At 36.4% G+C, this 20,705-nt stretch overlaps 1 protein-coding gene across 1 annotated transcript in view; it reads right to left on the minus strand.

Moving 5' to 3' along the window:
- Positions 1 to 20,705, minus strand: part of spn-E (tudor domain containing 9 protein spindle E) — a 469,695-nt gene that overhangs the window by 44,272 nt on the left and 404,718 nt on the right. Inside the window, exons 30-31 of the mRNA XM_090399558.1 lie at positions 12,844 to 12,966; positions 1,889 to 2,020 (exon numbers count right to left, since the gene is read on the minus strand). Coding sequence (XP_090255684.1) covers positions 1,889 to 2,020; positions 12,844 to 12,966 — 255 coding nt within the window. The remainder of the gene's footprint in view (positions 1 to 1,888; positions 2,021 to 12,843; positions 12,967 to 20,705) is intronic.

Below are 20,705 nucleotides of genomic sequence, written 5' to 3' on the forward strand. Positions count from 1 at the left end.
ATTAATTTTGTCTTGTCACAGTTTAGGTGTATGGAGTTTTTGGTAGCCAGTCAATGAACAGATTTATGTCATGCTGCATATTGGAAGATCTTGCCTTTGAATAATAATAACAACACAGGTTTGGAATGTATGACATGCATAAGACTCTGGCTGACAGTGAAAAGTGTATATGGAGGATGTGAGTCTACAAGATTTGACCAGTGGTATCATAGGGATTGGTTCTTGTTATTCTGTCTCAATCTATACATTAATGATAATGAAAATCAGATGCCACTGATAAGCAGAAGCACTTACAGACTGACTTGAATAGACTGGAACTGTGGGACATAAGGGTTATCAATTCATTGTTAATAAGTGCAAAGTTACGCACTTTATGTAGTGAGATTTCCAGTAGCATAATACGTTAAGAAGAAAGTGATGAGACTAGGAATCTTGGAGTTATGGTAGTTAGAAAGGTGAAGTTCAAAGGCGATGTAGCAAAAATTGCAAATACAACTCAGAGGATAATTGCAATACAAAAACATTTCAATTCTTTAGAAAGCCTTTATATAACTGCACTTGTACTACTATACACAGATTTGGTCCTCTGGTTTCTGAAGGATGAAGAAACTGTGGAGAAGGAGCAAAAAGAGTTACAAAGATGATATCGAGATTATTGGGATAGACAATGAGGACAGAATGAGACTGAACTGCAGCAACTGATAAACAGGAAAAAGAGAGGTGATATGACAGAAGTCTATAAACTTCTGAGAGGGTTTTATACAATATCAGTTGAAATTTTTTGTTATATTGAAGTTGGGGAGAGGACAACGGGACATCTGTGCAGGTTAAGTTTGTTTTCGGTTAAGGAAGGGGTGAGAGCTAGATTTTTCTCTCAGAGTAGCGAGTGAGTGGAACAGCTTATATGTTAAAGTGCTGACTGCATCTAGAGCGAATGACTAAAAGAAGATATAACAGCAGTGTGAGTAATGCATGGCTTTCTTCGATGTGTCCCTGCCTATGGAGGGTGCTGATGATGATGATATCAACTGGCGGGCTTATTTTATATTTATTTATGAACAACACACCTGAAAGATTGCAAACCAGAAACCATAATCCAGAAACTTTGCTCTAAAAAAAAAAAAAAACTCTTCAAGCAATTTTAAAATTATGTTGATGGTCTTATGCTAAAACCAAAGAAATTAGATATCCTCAAGAATGTTGAGGATATCATATACTGAAAGGCAGACAAATTAATGAGTGCTAGAAAGGATCAGTATAACTTTAAGACTTCTTAAGGATATTGACAGAAGAAAGTTGAAATAATACTTTGGACACATTGAAAGGATGGAAGGAGGACTTCTCAAAATAGTAATGGAAAATAATTAAACATTCCTGGAAAAAAGAAGGAGTAGCCCATCAATGAAATGGATGAATGGTGTGTCTGGAGTGACTGATCTTCAGAGACTTGAAGGCTCCAGAAAAGAAGCATACAACAGGACTACCTGGTGAGGACTGGTGTGGCACATCAAGCATCTGAGTGACTGTATGGCATCTGATGATGTCCAATGAATAATGGAGATGGTTTCATGCTAGACTATGAAATTTTTCTATCAAGTAAACAGCAAGGCAGTGTAGTGACTTACCACTATGCATGAGCATGCTTCAGAAGGGACTCTTGTAGACGATGGCATATAAAGAGCAGCTTGATGTGAAGGCAGCTTCCTTCCATATATAAATAGCTTAATTATGAGAATATTTCATGTGCAGACTTTTGTTTGTTTGCATATGAAAACAAGAATGTATCTAAATATATGCAAAAGCAGAAAAGAACTGGATATCCAGTGACTTTTCATATATTATTGATTTTAAATCTTGCAAAATATTTAATTATTTATTTTGCACTTACCCTGGACAAATAATTCTCTTCTGCAGGTTCGGCATATCCAAGTTCTATTAATCGTTGATTAACACTAACATTCCTTCCATCTATGTTCACAAACAGCTCAAGTCTGGCAATTTGTTCAATAGCAGAATACACCTAAAATGGAATAAATAATATTGTTTGATCAACTGCAAAGTGAAATGCCAATTCGAATAATAAAGAAAATTAGAAAAAAGTTTCAGTTACAGAAAGTTTCCTACTCAACTATTTTCTTCCACTGTTTTATTGCATGATAGGTTTAGAATATGACCTAAGTTGTCTACCTTAAAAATCAACTACATCAATCTTTCTCTAATTTTTCTTCCCTCATCCATTAAATACTGCTTTGCTGATATTTAATATTCAGTATTACATTATATTTAGCGTTATATTTCAAAAAATGCCAAGAATTATAATTTTTTTAAAATAATGTATAATCACTCGTTATTTAGTATATAGTAATAATTCAGTATTATAGTAGTTTACTCTTGAAAGCAGGTGGTGTACCAGTCATGACTATGTTAAGTAAAATTTATACATCATGCCTAAGACAGAAGAGAATACCAAAGAGCTGGAACAATGCTATCCTTATTATAGTTTTTAAAAAAAGAGACAGAGAAGAAATTAAAAATAATACCCTATAAGGTACTTTCAATAATATACAAAATTTTTACAAAACTCATTAGCAACAGAATATAAAACACTAGATTTTTACCAACCTCCAGAACAAGGGATTCAGAAAAAATTACACCACCATCAATCATATATAATTAATAAGACAAATCTAGCATTTATTGATTTTGAAAAAGGTATTTGATTCAATCAACATTACGTATTTTAGAAGCCCTTAACAATCAAGGAATTGAAAGAACTTACACTGATATACTTAGTCATATATAAAAATTCAACTCCATCTTTAAATTCAGGAATGGATATGAAATTTCCTATTAAAAAAAGGGAGTTACAGGGAGATGCCATTTCACCTTATTTATTTACAGCAGCCTTAGAATAAATTTATAGAGGAACTATGGCAAATGGGAACTAAATGGCAACTAAATCACCTACGATTTGCTAATAACATTGTTCTTATAGGAAACTCTGCAGAAGAACTTCAACAAATGATTATTGAAATGAATACAGAAAGTAAAAAGAAAGGATTAAATATAAACAATTATAAGCCTTGGCTGTGCCTATCAATCCAGTCCATAAATATTATGAAAAGGAGGGGTGAAAGAACACACCCTTGGCAGAGGCCAACGGAGACTGAAAGATTCAGATTTTGTGCTGTTTACCCTGACACAACTATTGATGGCAGCTAATAGTTGGCCATCCACTCCATACTCCTGTACTACTTGCCAAAGAAGCTTATCCTGATGAACCTGGTCATATGCCTTCTCCAAGTCCACAAAACATGTGTAGACATTCTTGGCATATTCCCAAGATTTCTCAAAGACCTGCCTTAAAGTGAAGGATTTGGTCAGTTGTGCTTCTACCAGGACGAAAACCACATTGTTCTTCCTGGAACTTTGACTCAATTATGCTCCTGCACCTTTATTCCCAGGCAGACAGAGAGATACCATGATAGTTGCTGCAATCTCTCTCTCTGGTCTCCCTTTTCGAAGACTGGTATTATTATGCCTGTCTGCCATTGCTTTGGTGCTTTCCCAGATATCCAAGCAGCATGACACACTCGAGTCAGCCAAAGAACAGCATCTCGATTTAAGGCTTTTAGCATTTCGGGCCGAATTTCATCATCACCAGCAGCCTTGCCCGATTTATAATAATGATTCCTTTTACAACTGTTTCTCTATTCTGTATATCATTAGTTTTGGTTTCATAACATGTATATCAGCACTAGCGATGCACCTGTTATTGATATTATTATTTTCAAAATGAAATGTAAAGCATTTGAAATTTTGATGTACTTGCTAGATTCTGTTAATTGTGTTACTTTCAATCCTTTTATTGTAATTTAAAATTATTAAGTGTTGTATTATTTTAATGGCTAATGTAGTCCTACTTTTGTTTAGGAGTGCCCTTTTTTTTTTTCCTCTCTAAGAGTTGGAAGCTCCATGACATAAAAATTAGGTCACGACTCCGACCAAGAGGAGACAACACAAGCACACCGAAGACAGAAACACCTAGCCGAGTCATAGCCTCCACTTTTCTCCACGAGTTCTGAAGACAACACACTGTCGAAACAGTTAACACCCCGTTACTCCCACCCAACTTTTTTCCCATCAATCTCTCCTCTTCCCCAAAAAATAATTTCTAGTTTTATAACACTTCAGTAATGTCTTAAGATTTAAGTAACAGTGCCAATGACATTGTAAAAAAAAAGGCGCACTCCTAAACAAAAGTAGGCTATATTAGCCATTAAAATAGTTTATTTTAGAGGAGTAACATGGGAATTTTCCCAGAAATAATACCTATTAAGTTTGTGTTTTGAAAAGGCATTCTCATTATGCTAACAGAGACAACATGTCAGTCATTATACATAGCTTCACACTTGCAATTTACATGGAGTGTGCATGCTCGCCGAGGAGATTGATGGGTGATTGACAGCTGACAGACAGAGCATTTGGTATCAAGGTAATGAGGAAAACGAGAGACAGCTAATTGAAATTTAAGAATGAAGATTGGAGAAATTTTGTTCTTACTAAGTTAAGTTTTATGTGACCGTTGAAAGAATATGAATAGAAGATTCCGAAAAAGAATAGCAGAACTGTGAGTCATTAAACTGGAGGAGTTGAGACTGTCAACAAGTATTTAGTAAATAAAAGAAGATATTGCAATCAATGTTCTAATTGAACATTTGAGAAAATGCTGATTGGAAAGTTTCATCTATCTTGAGGATGCTGGGTATATTTGTTATTTCTACTGGAAGGGGCAACGGAATTAACTTAGATATGTTGTTTTTGAAGTAGTAGAAGAAACTTCATTTTCCTCTGGTACAGTGAATTGTGCATCAAATAGAACTGCAAGAGGTGAGAAATATTTATACTTCAGTGAGACAGGAGGAATAATATTGTGTGCTATATGAGGGTGATAAAGGATCCTATGCAAAAGCGCATTTTATATTTTTGAAAAAGGCCCTAACAAGGAAACTGACTATGAACATTTTTGTTGTGAAAAAACAAGATGAGTCAGGTAGACTTGATTATGTATATGTTAAACAATCCAGTAATAGAATGAGTCAGAGAATATGTGATTTTAATAATTTTGGATAAGAAAATCTCTAACATGTAGATTTATTTTAGAAGGCCTTAGATCCAATTAATTTTGTAGTTATTAACGTAAATGTTAACTAAATGTATATATTTTTTAATTTGGTCTTGAGTCAGTGATTTTCCGATTCTAAAAGAAACAGTTAAAAGTCACTGCACCAATTGAAATTGAACCCTTGTGTAATATTAAACACTTGAAATAAAAAATCTTTATAAAGATCATAGCCAAGTTAGCTGGTCTTGGGCATGGGCAGCAGGGGTTTTCCCCCCCCAGTTTATCTGGGGTTTTTCATCCCACAAGCAGGCAAACAAGACCAATGAACACACGGATAAGTCATGAACATCACCCTTAGGGGATGCAGCAGAGGAGTGGCGAACCGGCTGCATTAATACACCAGTAACCTCTCATTAGAAGGGGACTCAACCTAGACAGATGCGAATAGGATAGGATTTGATCATCAGCAAAAAGAAGAGTGTTTATATTCACAGTAAGAGAAAGTTTGTTGTGAAAGTTTTCATACCTTGATGGAAATTTTTATTCCATTTCATTATTATTTCATTTAAAAAAAATTTTAAGTAGTGTTGCTGAAAGAGGACATCCCTGTCGGACTTCATGATTTATCTCTTTTGGATATTATAGTTCATAATTTAATCTTATTTGTATTTGATTATTTTCATATATACTTATAATAGCTTTTAGAAGCTTATTTGGTATTTGTCTTTCTTTTAATATGTTAAATAACCTAATTTTATCTGTTCCACTAAAGAAACTCCTTCCCCTCATTCCAGGTGTATACAGAGGTCCTTGTTCTTGCAAGGTATGGACAGACAGGAAGATCAGCTACCAACCACATGGAAAAACATAAATACATATTTTTTTTTTTAAATAACGAAACCTGTGGTGCGTTCATAATTAGAAGAAACACACGTAAACTACAGTGAAAATTATTTAATTGTAAATATTTCATCCTAAGTATCTTAGGACATCATCAGTACAGTATTTAAACAAAAATTAGGAATAACATACAGTTAGGGCGCTTGATTACAATAGAATCTCATGAAAAACGTGCATAACGTGCTAAAGTAGTACAAAAAAAAAAAAAAAACACGTTAATTATTTAATACAGTTTTGTATGATAATTTCTCATACTTTAGGAATAGTAAGAACGTCGTTGCGGTTTAGTCTGTGTAGTAGGGCTTCAGAACTTTCTTTGTATAAACATTCATGTTAAAATATAGATCTATGTAAAAGTTTAGCCTTTTCCCAATGGATCCTATGGTTTGGATTTTCAATTCCGTGTTGTGAGAGGCCAGAACGTTTATACAAAGAAAGTTCTGACGCCCTACTACACAGATCAAACCTAAACCGCAACGACGTTCTTACTATTCCTAAAGTATGGGAAATTATCATACAAAACTGTGTTAAATAATTAACTTTTTTTTTTTTTTTTTTTACTACTTTAGCACGTTATGCACGTTTTCACAAGATTCTATTGTAATCATGTGCCCTAACTGTATGTTATTCGTAATTTTTGTTTAAATACTGTACTGATGATGTCCTAAGATACTTAGGATGAAATATTTACAATTAATACATGTATTTATGCAGGAGTATGAGATGGGAACTTATGTGGAATAATAAAGCAGGTGATTATAATAGTCTTAGAGGTCAACTTTGTGAAGTTTCATGGAGGGAGGAATTGGAAGGCCGGGATATCATTAATGCGTGGGAAATTGTGAAAGAATATTTGTTAGCAGCAATGGTAAATTGTATACCACGAGTAAAGAAGAAGACAATTTGGAGTAAAGTGGATGACATAAACAGGAATTGCATACGAAAAAGAGGCTATGGAAGTAAGAAGACAGGTGAAGAGAAGATGCATGAAGAATATAAGACACAGGCCAGAAGAGTGACTAGTGTGGTAAGGAAAGCGAAATTGGAATATGAGAGGAGATTGGCCCTAAGATCCAAAGAAAATCCTAGGGAATTTTTTTAGCTATGTGGCCAGTAAGAGGAGAAATGACCGTGGAACATTGTGGGATAAAAATGGGAATAGAGTGACTGATGCAGAGGATATAGTGGAATTGTTCAATGAACACTTTATTGGAGTATTTCATCCTAGAGGAGTCAGTTTTAATGCTAGAGGGATAGGGCTGGTTCGAGGTTTAGAGGTACAGGGGGAGAGTGTGTTTCAGATACTGAGTACGCTGGATGTCAATAAAGCTTTGGGACTGGATGGTATTTCACCATGAGTTTTGAGAGAATGCGCTAGGAAACTGACAGTGCCTTTAACCTGGCTTTTCAATGAAAGTCTGGCTGCAGGAAAGGTGCCCAGGGAAAGGAATGAAGGTAAGATAGTGCCATTGTATAAGAGTGGTAACAGACTGGAAGTGTCTAATTATAGGCCAGTTTGTGTGTCATCAGTAGTTGTTAAGATCTTGGAGAAAGCAGTGAAGGACCGTATACAGCACTGGGCAGATGAGGGTAATGTTTATCTGTGAGAGTCAACATGGATTTGTTAAAGGGCGCTCTTGTTTTAGTAATATGCTAGCCTTTTATAATAAAGTTACAAGAACATTAGATGAGGGAAAGGCATATACTGCAATTTTCTTAGACTTAGCAAAAGCATTTGACAGGGTGCCACATGATAAGCTGATATTTAAGTTGCAGCACATGGGTCTGGATGTCAGATTGGTCAACTGGATTCAGGATTGGCTGTCTGATAGGTATCAGATAGTTGTGTATGGTGGAGCAGTTTCAAGGAGGCAGAGGGTTACAAGGCCCTAAGAGGAGAATTGCCAGTGAATTGCAAGGGGATATTCAGTTGTTTGTGGATGATGTGTAGCTGGGAAGGATTATTAGTAATAGTGCAGATGTGGTAGCCCTGCAAGAGGATTTGAATAAGCTAGATAGATGGGCAAATGAATGGGGGTTTAATGCAGCAAAATGTAAGGTCTTGAGGTTTGGGAAACATCGATGGGATGCTGCATACTCTATGGGAAGAGTTAAACTGGGGGAAATAGGGGAGACAAGAGATCTGGGGTTGTTGATTGATAGTAACCTGAAATTTAGGAGACATATTGCAAAGGTGAAGTTAACACAGAGGATTGCTGCAATTATGGGAAGGACACTGTCCTGCAGAGATAAAAGGGTTATCATTCCGTTATATAAGTCTCTGATCAGACCAAACTTAGACTATTGTTCTCAGATTTGGTCCCTAAGATTTGAAGGGGATAAATTAACTGTGGAAAGGGTACAAAGACAGATGACAAAGATGGTTTCACGACTGCACAATTTTGGTTATGAGGATCGGCTGAGGGAATGTGGACAGCAGAGTTTGGTAGATAGAAGGAGAGGTGATATGATTGAGACTTTTAAACTGTTGAGAGGTGGTTACAGAGTTAACACTGGAGAGTTCTTTCACTTGGTTGAACAGCAGGAAGGAGCGATGACAAGAGGCCATCCCTGGAAGTTACGAAAGGAAACTGTGAGCAAGAGGGTGAGGAGTGGTTTCTTTGCATGGAGGGTGGTTGAACCGTGGAATGCACTGCCTGATGGAGTGGTGAGAGCGAGAACAGTCAATGAGTTTAAGGAGTGGTATGATAGACTGTGTTTCTTAGGGGGGACTTCCCCTCGATGAGTCTTGACAGACTTTATGTTCTTAGGAAGGACCTCCCACAATGAGTCCTTTGACTCCATGGAGGCATGAATAATAATAATAATAATAATATGCAGTCATGACTATGGTCAATCTGGCCTTGCAGATTATTCTTTGGATACAGCTCACAGAATCAATTTGAAAAAGACCATGCTCCATCACAGTAAATTTAGGAAAGAAAGACTTACTGCTGCTCTTAAAATTCAGCCTAATTTAAATAAATACAGTTGCAAAAAAAAAAAAACTTCCCAAAATATGGGAAACACCAATAGTCTGACATCCCAGTTTGCATCCTAGGCTGCCGACAAGTGTCCATAGAGGGTGCCCAACCTAGTGAAGACTAGTCTTTCATCCATGTGTTTCAGTTAGTTTTGTGCTTCCTTTTGTGTGTGTGTGTGTGTGTGTGTGTGTGTATGTGTGTGTGTTACAAGTCTCGTTTTGTACTCTATGACGATGTTTCTGTAACTGAGATGAAATATTAGAAGCATTAAATACTATTTTTAATTGTTTCCTAGTGCTGTTTCACTCCATTAAACTTTATCAAGAGGAATGAATACACTATGATACTGTTGGACTTTGCTAAGGCATTTAATAGGATACTATATGAATGGCTGTTTGCATAAACTATAGAATATGAGACTGGAATGCAAGCTATTAAGCATGGATAAGTGGGTGGCTGATGGTGGCATCTCCCATATCCCACGTTCTAACAAGTGTTAGAACGTGGGATATGTGAATCGGTCAGATTTAAACTGACCAACAGTGTGTCCCAGGGATCAGTCCTTGGACCATTCTTTTTTAATCTAAACATTAAATGATATTAAAAAAGGGCTAAAAGGAGATCTTCAGTTGTTGGCTGATGATGCAAAGATAGGCAGAGCAATTAGAGATATTACTGAATATACAGCATTTACAGGATGATTTGAATAGGCTGGAAGTGTGGGCAAATAAAGGCTATCAATTCAATGTTAATAAGAGTAAAGTTATGTATTTTAGGATGATTTGATATACAATAGCATATTATACCGGTGGAATTATGCTTAGAGTAATTGATGTGGCTAGAAAGTTCAAGTTCAAAAGTTGCATAACAAAAATTACATACACAACTTAGAGGATAATTGTGATGCTGAAATGAACATTGATATGGGAAGTTACTTTGCTTCTTTACAAAGCTTTTATAAAACAACAACACTTGAATTACTATGCACCGATTTAGTCTACTAGGTTCCAAAGGGATAAAGAAGCTGTGGAAAGGATGTAAAGAAGAGTTACAAAGATGATATTGGGATTATAGAATGTATATTCCAATAATAGATTGTAAGTGGACTGCACACACTGGAAGACAGAAGAATGACATACGATAGGTAACTAAATTTTGAGAGAGAGCATTATAGGATATCAGTTGATAAAATTTTTCATCACATGGAAGGCTAGAGAAAAAGTTATGGAAGGGAGAGAGAGAGAGAGAGAGAGAGAGAACAAGGGGGGGGGGAGGAATTCATGGAAGATAAGTTTGTATGCAGTTAAAAAAGGGATAAGGATTAGTTTTTTCTTTCATAGACCTGTGGGTGAGTGGAAGAGTTTTGAAGTAGTGAATGCATCTAATTGTGAATGAGTTTAAAAGATAGTATTACAGCAAGTGTGGGAATGTAAGGTATTCGAGTCCATGACTCCCTATCTATCTATTCCCTTCTTCCATACGACTGGGAGGTGGGGGGGAGCAGCTATATGCTGCCATACTAGGGAGTTGATTATGAGCAAGGTGGTTTCTCGTTGAGTTCCTTGCCGTACTATATCCTATGGCTGTATCCTGTATGTTCATGGGGCTGTTTTGCCTGCTTCCAGGATGAAAAACCTACTGCCCACACCCAAGACCGTCTAACTTGGCTATGACTGAGGAAGATCCTTAAGCTCTGCACGTCATCAACAGGAATCGAACATAGGACACTCCTTCCCCAGGAGTATGGTTGCGAAGCGCATAGCCACTAGGCTAACTGCATGGATGATGCATGACTCCTTGCAGGTCTAATAATAATCAAAATAATATTTGGATAGAAGTGGAGGAATTTTTTGAAGCTTTAGAGAAAGCAACTGACACAATGAAAAATGAAAAGTTAGTCCTTGTTGGGAGATCTAAATAGAGTAGGAAATGATTGTCAGACATAGAAAAATATTTTGGGAAAATTGGAGAAAAGAGCAAAGCTAATAATAATAATAATGGCAAATACCTGTTGGATTTCTGCTCAGGAAATGGACTGGTTATTACTAACACCATGTTCCAACATAAAAATATGCACAAATTCACATGGAGAGAAGAGGCAAGGAATAAGAAAAGTCTCATTCACTATGTTATTGTCGATAGTGATGTTTTCTCCCTGGTGCAGGACACCAGAGTATACAGAGGATTTGAAATTGGAAGTGATCACTAATTAGTCTTGAGCAGGATAAAATTGAATTTCATATTGAAAAGAATAACATGTAAGAAAGTTTTAAAGCGAATAAAAGTTGAGCAGCTCTCAGATGTGAACTAATATATACAAAGATTATTGAAGAAAAAATGAAAGAGTTTGAGAACAGGAACCAAACCTTGGAGATTCAGTGTCAAGCCTTGAAGAAAAACCCTGATTGATTCAGCCAGAGAGGTATGTGGTGAAGTTGTCTGCAAGAATAGAAAAATCAGGACTTCATGGTGGACACAGGAAGTTAAAGAGGCAGTGAAGGAAAAGAAGAAATCATTAAAAGTTCCTGGCAAATAAGTCAGCTTTTGCTCTTAGAGAATACAGAACAAATGTAAGAAAGCGAAACACTGTGTAAAACTAGCTAAACAAAACTCATGGGAGGACTTTGGCAAGAACATAGAAAATAAATATCAAGAAAGTGGTAAGATATTCTGGAGGTTGTTAAAGAAGCTTAGAAATGGAGGAAAGAGTGCTGTAAAAGGAGTTAGAGATGATAAAGGTGACATGAAAACAGGAGAAAAAGATATCCTTGAAGTATGGAGTAATTACTTCAAAATATTGCTAAATGAAACAAGCATTGATAGCACAGTGGTAAAAAAACACTCGTCAGGAATACATATCCATACTTGAAGTAGAAAAAGCCATCAAAATTCATCATTCATTGTGTCAGTTGCTTTCTCTAAAGCCTCAAAATATTCCTCCACTTCTACCTTAGTAGAACCTTCTGTGGGACCATTGGCACAAATAAGTCTCATTGTCCATTTCCTCATTCTGATATTTGCCCAAATAACTCTACTTGAGACTGCCTGCTATTCAAAAAGATTATCCTCATATTTAGTGTTGAATATTATGGCTACTCCTTCTTTTCTTTGATTATCATTGCCTGAATATAGCATTTTGTATTTATTGCTCAGAAAGATCTCACCAGTTTTGGTCTTTTTTTTGTTTCAGTCACCCCTATTATGTCGATCTGGTACTTATCTAATTCCTCAGCTAGCTCCATTTCTTTCCATTCAGGCTTCTTATGTTGATAGTACCGATCTTTAACTCAGGTGATGTTGAGTTGGGGTGTGTTTTCAGATTTGTTCCAGTAGCTGACTTTTCGCTGTTCGCCCTGGTTCCCTGGTAAAAACAACAGGAGCCTTGTTTAACTGGGCAACACCCCAGCCAGCATGAAATTTTGTCACGTTGTACCATCATTTTTTTATTTTAGTTTAACCAATAAGAATACAATTTGGTCAGCTAAATCCCAAATTGCCAGCCCATCCTCGTTCGTTCAGTATCCAGGTAGATACACAACAGGGTGCAACCATGAGAAGGTGAGGATTGGACATTAGGTCAGAAGCCCTGGTCGGTTCTCCATATTCCTTTAAAGGCTATGTGGAGGTCTTTTCTCAGTTATACAGCTTTGACCCTTAAACACCTTAGTAACATTATATGATTTCTTAAAGTTAAGGTCTGAAGTGCAAAGAGCAAGTCTATAAAGTTGATTAAATAATTTAGAATTATTTCCTCACATCTTAAATTTAGAAATAAATAAATACATACTCCCTGAACATAATTATCTTAAAAAGAAAAGAGCGATAGACACTTACCTTTGCTACCACATGACGCCCACGAACCATGCTATCAAATTCCGCTAATCCTGCCCGTGTCCAAAATCCAGAAGGTGATTTCACAGTGTTTGGTCTAATTTCACAAAGGCAACATTCAAAAGCCTAGAGAGTAATAAAAAAATAAATAAATAAATAAAAAATGTGCACACACATATATAACTAATAATGATAACTAATAACCGGACAAAAAACTGATCTAATATGGATTGTTTCGGATTACAAAAGGTTGTATTATATTATGCTATTATGATAAAGTGTAACAGATCTACATAGTGAGAAAAATAGACATAATTTGAAGCAGTTGGAGGAAATTATTTGAAATTTGAGTTTAATCATCTTAGTAATTCATCAAAATTATTTCAAAATTAAAAACAGCTGGTTTGAGAAGAGACAAGGCCACATGTGTAACAAATGATTTCATCCTTGATAAAGAATAGAGTAAGGAAGTTATGGGCAAAGTTTTACCATCTGCTGCCTCAAGTGGAAATCAATCTTCTTATAGTGGCAAAAAAAAAAGAGAAAGCTTAAGCTGCAGATGTTAAAACTTTAAATCAGGTCCAAAGGCTAACAAGTTAATTATACTAATAATTTACATGAAGAATGGTAGAAACTGAGATGTAATGGTAGGAATGGCAGAAGAGATGTGGAAGGAGAAAAGGAAATGAAACGGTAGTGGAATGAGGGTTAAACAATTAAATAAAAAAATAAAGCATTTCACAAGTTTAAAATAAATATCACTTAACAAGAAAAAAAAATGGAAGGAACGATAAGGAATCAAGTTATTTAAATAGAATAATATCCCACCTTATGACAATCCACATTTACACAATGCTGCATTTTGCTTCTATGATGGTTTTAGCAAGATAACGCTCCCATGAATCAGCAGATGTGCAGTTTTTTCTTGAATGGTTTGTTTACAATGTTGTTCGTTGCATTTTTTTGTGTTTTGCTGTGAATTATAACCCATCCAAAAATATCATTTTATTTTGTTGTTGTTAATAATGACAAAATTCAGATTCAGAGAGTTGCTCTTAAAAAGACAAACCTATTATACTGGATACCAAGAATGAAATGATTAAATTTAGTAACGATGGTGCATTGAACACTGAGATAGGCCACAGACTAAAGTTACCTCATAGCAGTGTAGTTACAAAGTAAGTTAAAAGTGCTACACTAGTTATCTGTAAATGTGACTATCTTACTGCAGAAACAGAAAGGCATTTAATGGTATAGACTAATGAGACATTTAAATTGGTTGTCATCATCCCTTAAAGCCAAGCTATTTAGAATAACTTACTTTTATGAAAGTTATTCTAAATATTTCATTTGTATAACTGATGTAAATTAATATTAATGCTTTATGTCATTCACTCACACACACAACTGCTTAAAAATATTAAACCGTCACATGCATCTACAAGTGTGGGGGGGAAGGCAATGATTAATTATAAGATGAAATTCGCTATACGACAGTGGTCTGAAACAAGCATACACTGTCATATGATCAGTGTATGCTTGTAAATGGAGTTAGAATCTGATGATCAAAGGAAGAGAGGTTAGGATAAGAAATTAGTTTAGTTCTTAAATATAAAAATGACAGTGAAATTAACTTGAATATAGAAATTACAGGACAATAGGTCTGGCAGAGGCAGAAGAAACATTAGAAAGAATGAAACATTCCCTGGGGTAGATGATCTGCAAGTTGAATTGAGCAAAGATTCCAGTTCAGAATTGAAATTAATGTGTGAAATATTTAGAATGAGCTTGAGAAAGAACCAGAACTAGTTTCATTAAAATAAAAAAAAACAGATTAGTTGTCATCTGAACTTACATCAAGGTCAAAGGCCTTGTATTGATCGATGAAGTAGAAAAAAATAATTAAACAAATTTTTTTCGCAACTCCAACAAACTTTGTTAAAATTTCTTATATAACAGTCATGATCAACATACAGCATTTCATAAATGCTGTCGCCTTACAGTATATCAACAAATGTGATGGACAAAATCCCAGTGATACTACATAATTAAGATATTAAAGTAGCTTCTATCTCACTGTACAAGTTTTCTAGGTTCTTGTATCCACAAAAATTCCATCTGTCCAAAGAGAAATACAACATACATAAATTTCAACTGTTCATATTTGGTCTAATGTATTAAAACTCAGTTTTAATACATTAGACTCTGTTAATAAGAGACCATACGATTTAATGAATAGAATACAAATTTCCAACTAGTTTCACTAGCTACTGTCTAGCATTATCAAGGCTGTACTGGTGTAAATACAAATTCACCAAGTTACTTAAATAGAAGCATTAGTACTACCTGTTAGACTGTTACATTTGATAATTCGCGTTATGAAGTGCGCATGCGTTAGTCAGACTCCGGTACATGACCACGTGTTGTGTGGTTTTCCGTGAATTGTAGTTCTATTAAGCTGAGAGAGTTGATGAGATTTTTCCATATGACTTTAAGAATAACACCCTGATTTCTAGTTAAATTGCTGCCCGTGCACAGCACCACTGCTGATTCTTTGAAAGTTCTGTGTCTCTGTAGTCATCCTCGATGTAAGGCATTGAACTGTTTTTCCAGTCTATAATGTGATTGGATGTCACAAAACAGTGAGCTAAACCTGATGTGATAATTCTGTTGTGATTTAAGTCTCCGACATGTTTTGTCTGTCTTATTTCAAGACTTCAAGAGGTCTGTCCAATGTACAATAGGCCACACGTGCATGGAATTACATATACACCAGGATGTTTGAAGAATGAGACTTCATCTTTAGGTGAAGTTAACAACTGAGAAGGATATCCTCCACAGATGGAGGGAATACTTTGAGAGCCATCTTAACCCAGGTGGCCCAGCAGTTGTGGATATCCAAGAGGTGCAGATCAGGGCAATGACTAGTCTCACAGCAGAACAGGTCCATTTAGCAATAAAATCGCTAAAATAGGGCAAGGCTACTGGATGATGAAGTTCGGCCTGAAATGCTAAAAGCCTTAAATCGAGACGTGTTCTCTGGCTGACTCGAGTGTGTCAGGCTGCTTGGATATCTGGGTGAGCACCAAAGCAATGGCAAACAGGCATAATAATACTAGTCTTCAAGAAGGGAGACCAGAGAGATTGCAGCAAATATCGTGGCATCTCTTTGCTCAGCCTGCCTGGGAAAGTATATGCCAGGTGCTTGGAAAGAAGGTGCAGGAACATAGTTGAGTCAAATCTGCAAAGGAACGATGTGGCATTCGTCCTGGTAGAAGCACAACTGACCAAATCTTCACTTTAAGGTAAGTCTTTGAGAAATCTTGGGAATATGCCAAGAATGTCTACATGTTTTGTGGACTTGGAGAAGGCACATGACTGGGTTCCTCAGGATAAGCTTTGGCAAGTAGTACAGGAATATGGAGTGGATGGTCAACTGTTAGTTGCTACAAGTCCCTGTATGAATGCCCAGAGTTTTGTGTCAGGGTAAACAACACAAAATCTGAACCTTTCACAGTCTCCGTTGGCATCTGCCAAGGGTGTGTTCTGTCATCCCTCCTTTTCATAATATTTATGGATTGGATTGATAGGCACAGCCAAGACAGTGAGCATGTCAGAATTGGAAGATGAAGCATTGGACATCTGTTTTTTTGCAGATGACCTAGTTCTGCTTAGCTATTCCACAGATGACCTCCAGCAGACCCTGAATAGGTTTGTAGCTGTTTGTGCAGAAGCTGAAATCAAGATCAGTGTGGCCAAAACTGAAACATTTGTGGTCTCAAGACAATCATCCCAGTGCACTCTACATGTGAGTGGAGTCACAATGAGGCAGGTGGAGAAGTTTAAATACCTTGGGTCCATATTCACGAGTGATGGAAAGTGGGACATAGAGCAAGATACTCGGATTGGCTCAGCAAGCGCAATATTGTGGGAACTTGGCCATTTGGTAGTATTGAAGCAGGAGTTAAGCCAGAAGGCAAAGCTGGCTGTCTTCAATACAGTATGTCCCCATTCTCACCTATGGTCACGAGAATTGGGTAATGACCGAAAGAATGCAGACACGAATCCAAGCGGCTGAAATTAGGTTCCTTCGAGGGGTTGTGGGGTTGACAAGACTCAACAGAGTCAGAAGCTCTGCAATTCGGGAATCCCTCAATACTCAACCACTACTTCTCTGTGTTGAGAGATCACAGTTACGTTGGTATGGGCACCTGGTCAGAATGCCACAAGAGAGGCTCCACCAGCAGGACCTCTTTGCCAAGCCAGAGGGTAGGAGGCCACATGGAAGGCCAAGGACTCGTTGGATAGATTATATCCAAATCCTTGGGTGGACATGTTTGGGAGTCCCACCAGAACACCTGAGCTTGGTGGCAAAGGATCATGACCATTGGAAGTTCCTCTTACAGCTGCAGCCCCCACAATCCAATTAGGAAAGGTGGGCCATGAAGATGAATGAATGAATGAATATATATATATATATATATAGGACTGATTTTCTACTTTGTTGTTTAGGTCTCCAATAAAAACTAGCTTTTCCCTGTCAGCTATCCTTGCTATAAAAAAATTCTACTTTGCTAATAGAGGCTTCTGCTGGACCATAAACACAAAGCACAAAGTCTCCTTGCCCAATTTCCCCATTTCGAAATATGCTCACATCACTCTACTTTTAAGTTGCTGGCCATTCAAAAAAGTTTGTTTAGTATAAAACACAATAGCTTTTTTTTTTTTTTTAAAAATCACTTTTGCCTGAATATGACAGAATTATTATTTAAAAGTAGGCTTGCCTGGTTGCCTGCTTTTGTTTTCATCAGTAACACCACATATGTTAATACAGTACTTGTGTGAAATTCCTATGCTATCTCAACTCCTTTTCCCATCAATGGTACCTATCCTATTTTCAATTCTGTCGATTCTGTTTGAGGTTGTTACTAATTTGAATATATCCCATGTTCCAAATTTCATTAAATTCTAATAAATTTAGTTTAATCCTTTATCCAAGTGTGAGCAAACAAAGTTTGCACCTGAAAGTATCTTCAGGACTGGGGTAAGGTGGTACAACACCAGGACACTCCTTGCAAAGGTGGAGCAAGCTACCAACACTCCTATCTCAGTATCTCCCATAATGCAAAACACATCTCCTTGCGGATATGTCTAATGTTATGCATTAAGGGAAGGGCCACAACCCAGACTAGTTTCGACCTTTATTGAGGTCTCTTCAGTGGGAGCCAGGCCCAAGTGGAGATACCAGGCAGAAGCATTAGCAGGTCATTTCTACCTACCAAAGGTCATCTCTACCTACCACCTTACCCCAGTCCTGAAGATACTTTCAGGCGCAAACTTTGTTTGCTCACACTTGGATAAAGGATTAAACTAAATTTATTATACTCTAACCAAGTGAAAAATAAACTTTCTTCATTAAATTCTATCAAAGAATTATTAAGATAAGTTTAAATCATTGTCACTACAAATCAGTTGGGTGAAACCAAAATTGATGACAATGATATATTCTAGTAAACATCCCAAATTTCGTTATTTGGGATGTATACACCAGAATATATTCTCATGAATTCTACCTACATAGACAAGAACTATAGGTGTGTGATATTACTTCAAAATATTTTTTAACACCATGTTCCAACATAAAAATGTGCACAAATTCACATGGAGAGAAGGCAAGGAATAAGAAAGTCTCATTGACTATGTTATTGTTGAAAGTGATGTTTTCTCCCTGGTGCAGGACACCAGAGTGTACAGAGGATTTGAAATTGGAAGTGATCACCATTTAGTCTTGAGCAGAATAAAATTGAATTTTATATTGAAAAGAAGAACATGTAAGAAAGTTTCAAAGCAAATAAAAGTTGAGCAGCTCTCAATTGTGAACTGTAGACTAAAATACACAAACATTATTCAAGAAAAATGAGTCTGAGAACAGGAACCAAAACCTGGGAGATTCAGTGGCAAACCCTGAAGAAAACATTCAGCAAGAGAGTTATCTACAAGGATAGAAAAATCAGGACTCCATGGTGGACACAGGAAGTTAATGAGGCAGTGAAGCAAAAGAAAAAGCATATCAAGTTCCTAGCAAATAAGTCATCTTGTGCTCTTAGAGAATACAGAGACAAATGCAAGAAAGCTAAACACTGTATAAAACTAGCTAAACAAAAGTCACGGGAAGACTTTAGTAAGAACATAGAAAATAAATATCAAGAAGGTGGCAAGATATTCTAGAGATTGTTGAAGAAGCCCAGAAAAATATAGGAAAGAGTGCTGTAAAAGAAATTAGAGACAATAAAGGGGATAGGAAAACTGAAGAAAAAGATATCACTGAGGTATGGAGTAATTACTTCGAAAAACTGCTAAATGAAACAAGCAATGGCGACAGCACAGTAGTAAAAAAACACCCAACAGACATGCAATGAGGAATATCCATACTTGAAGTAGAAAAAGCCATCAAAAACCTGAAATGTGGAAAGGCAGATGGAGTATATGATATTCAACCAGAAATGCTCAAGCATGGAAGTATAAAAGTCTTACATTGGCTGCACTACATAGTTCCGAAGGCGTGCACAGAGGGACGAATTCCAGATGATTGGAGTACAGATCATACATAGTATCCGTATATACACACACACGGGTCTCTTTTTATGAGGATTTGAAGTTATGTGGTGCACGCCCACAGATACGAGACCTTTTGAAACTTCTGCGCACGTTAACAGAAGGAGAATCCATTGTGATAACAGGGTGATCCAGAGTTTCCGAAACTTTTCCTATGAGGAAACACTTCACAAATCCTGAAATTTTCATGGAACACCTTGGTTATTTTATAATGTAGTCATTAATAATTGATCATTAATTAATGAAATTGATTTATTATATTATTATAATAATATAATAATAAAATTTTGCTAAGCGATCTAAAATTGCAATTTTAGATCACTTAGCAAAAGCAGAGGGATCTATGGTGATTGGTAAACATTTTAATTTAGGTGAATCTAGTATAAGAGCAATTAAAAAGAATAAAGTCACAATAAGAAAATCTGTCATTTCTGGCACAAAACTAAGTGTCAAATTATCATCATACTCAAGAGATGCTTTATAGAAAACACGGAACGAGTGTTCGTAATTTGGATTGAAGAATTAACTCAAAGGGGAAATTCCTATAAGTAGTTATTCAATTAAACAAAAGCTCTTCGGTTTTATGAACAGATGAAGCAATTGGAGCCATCTATTTCTGCTTCCCAGGCTGATAAAGAATTTTTGACTAGCAAAGGATGGTAAACCCGGTTTTTAAAAAGGAATGCACTTCATAACGTGAAGATTACAGGCACGGTTGCAGCAGCAGATGAAGCAGCAGCCAAAAATTTTTAAGAGAAGTTAGCCAAAATTATTGAAGATGGTGGATATCGTCCCGATCAAGTGTTTGACGCTGATGAAACAGGATTGTTTTGGAAGAAAATGCCTAGTCGAACTTGCATCGCAAAGTCTGAGAAAACAGCAAGTGGGTTTAAAGCAAGCAAAGATTGAGCAACGTTGTTACTTTGTAGCAATGCATCAGGAGATCAAATGTTGAAACCCTCTCCTAGTAAATTGATCTCTTAAGACCACCTGCTCTAAAAGACAAAGATCTAAAACAGTTGCCGGTACACTGGATGGCTAATACAAAGGACTGGGTAACAACTGCTGTATTTACTGAATGGTTCAGTAATTGCTTTGTACCAGAAGTGGAAACATCATGAAACAAAAAGCTCTCGATTTTAAAGTTTTATTAATTGTTGACAATGCACCAAGTCATTTGCATTTAGAAAATCCAAATGTGCAGGTAGTGTTTTAACTCCCAATACAACAAGCATTATTCAGCCATTAGA

The sequence above is a fragment of the Typopeltis vanoorti genome, chromosome 10 (assembly GCF_054136105.1).
Source record: "Typopeltis vanoorti isolate ZY-2024b chromosome 10, IOZ_Tvanoo_1.0, whole genome shotgun sequence".
Classification (NCBI taxonomy): Eukaryota; Metazoa; Arthropoda; class Arachnida; order Uropygi; family Thelyphonidae; genus Typopeltis; species Typopeltis vanoorti.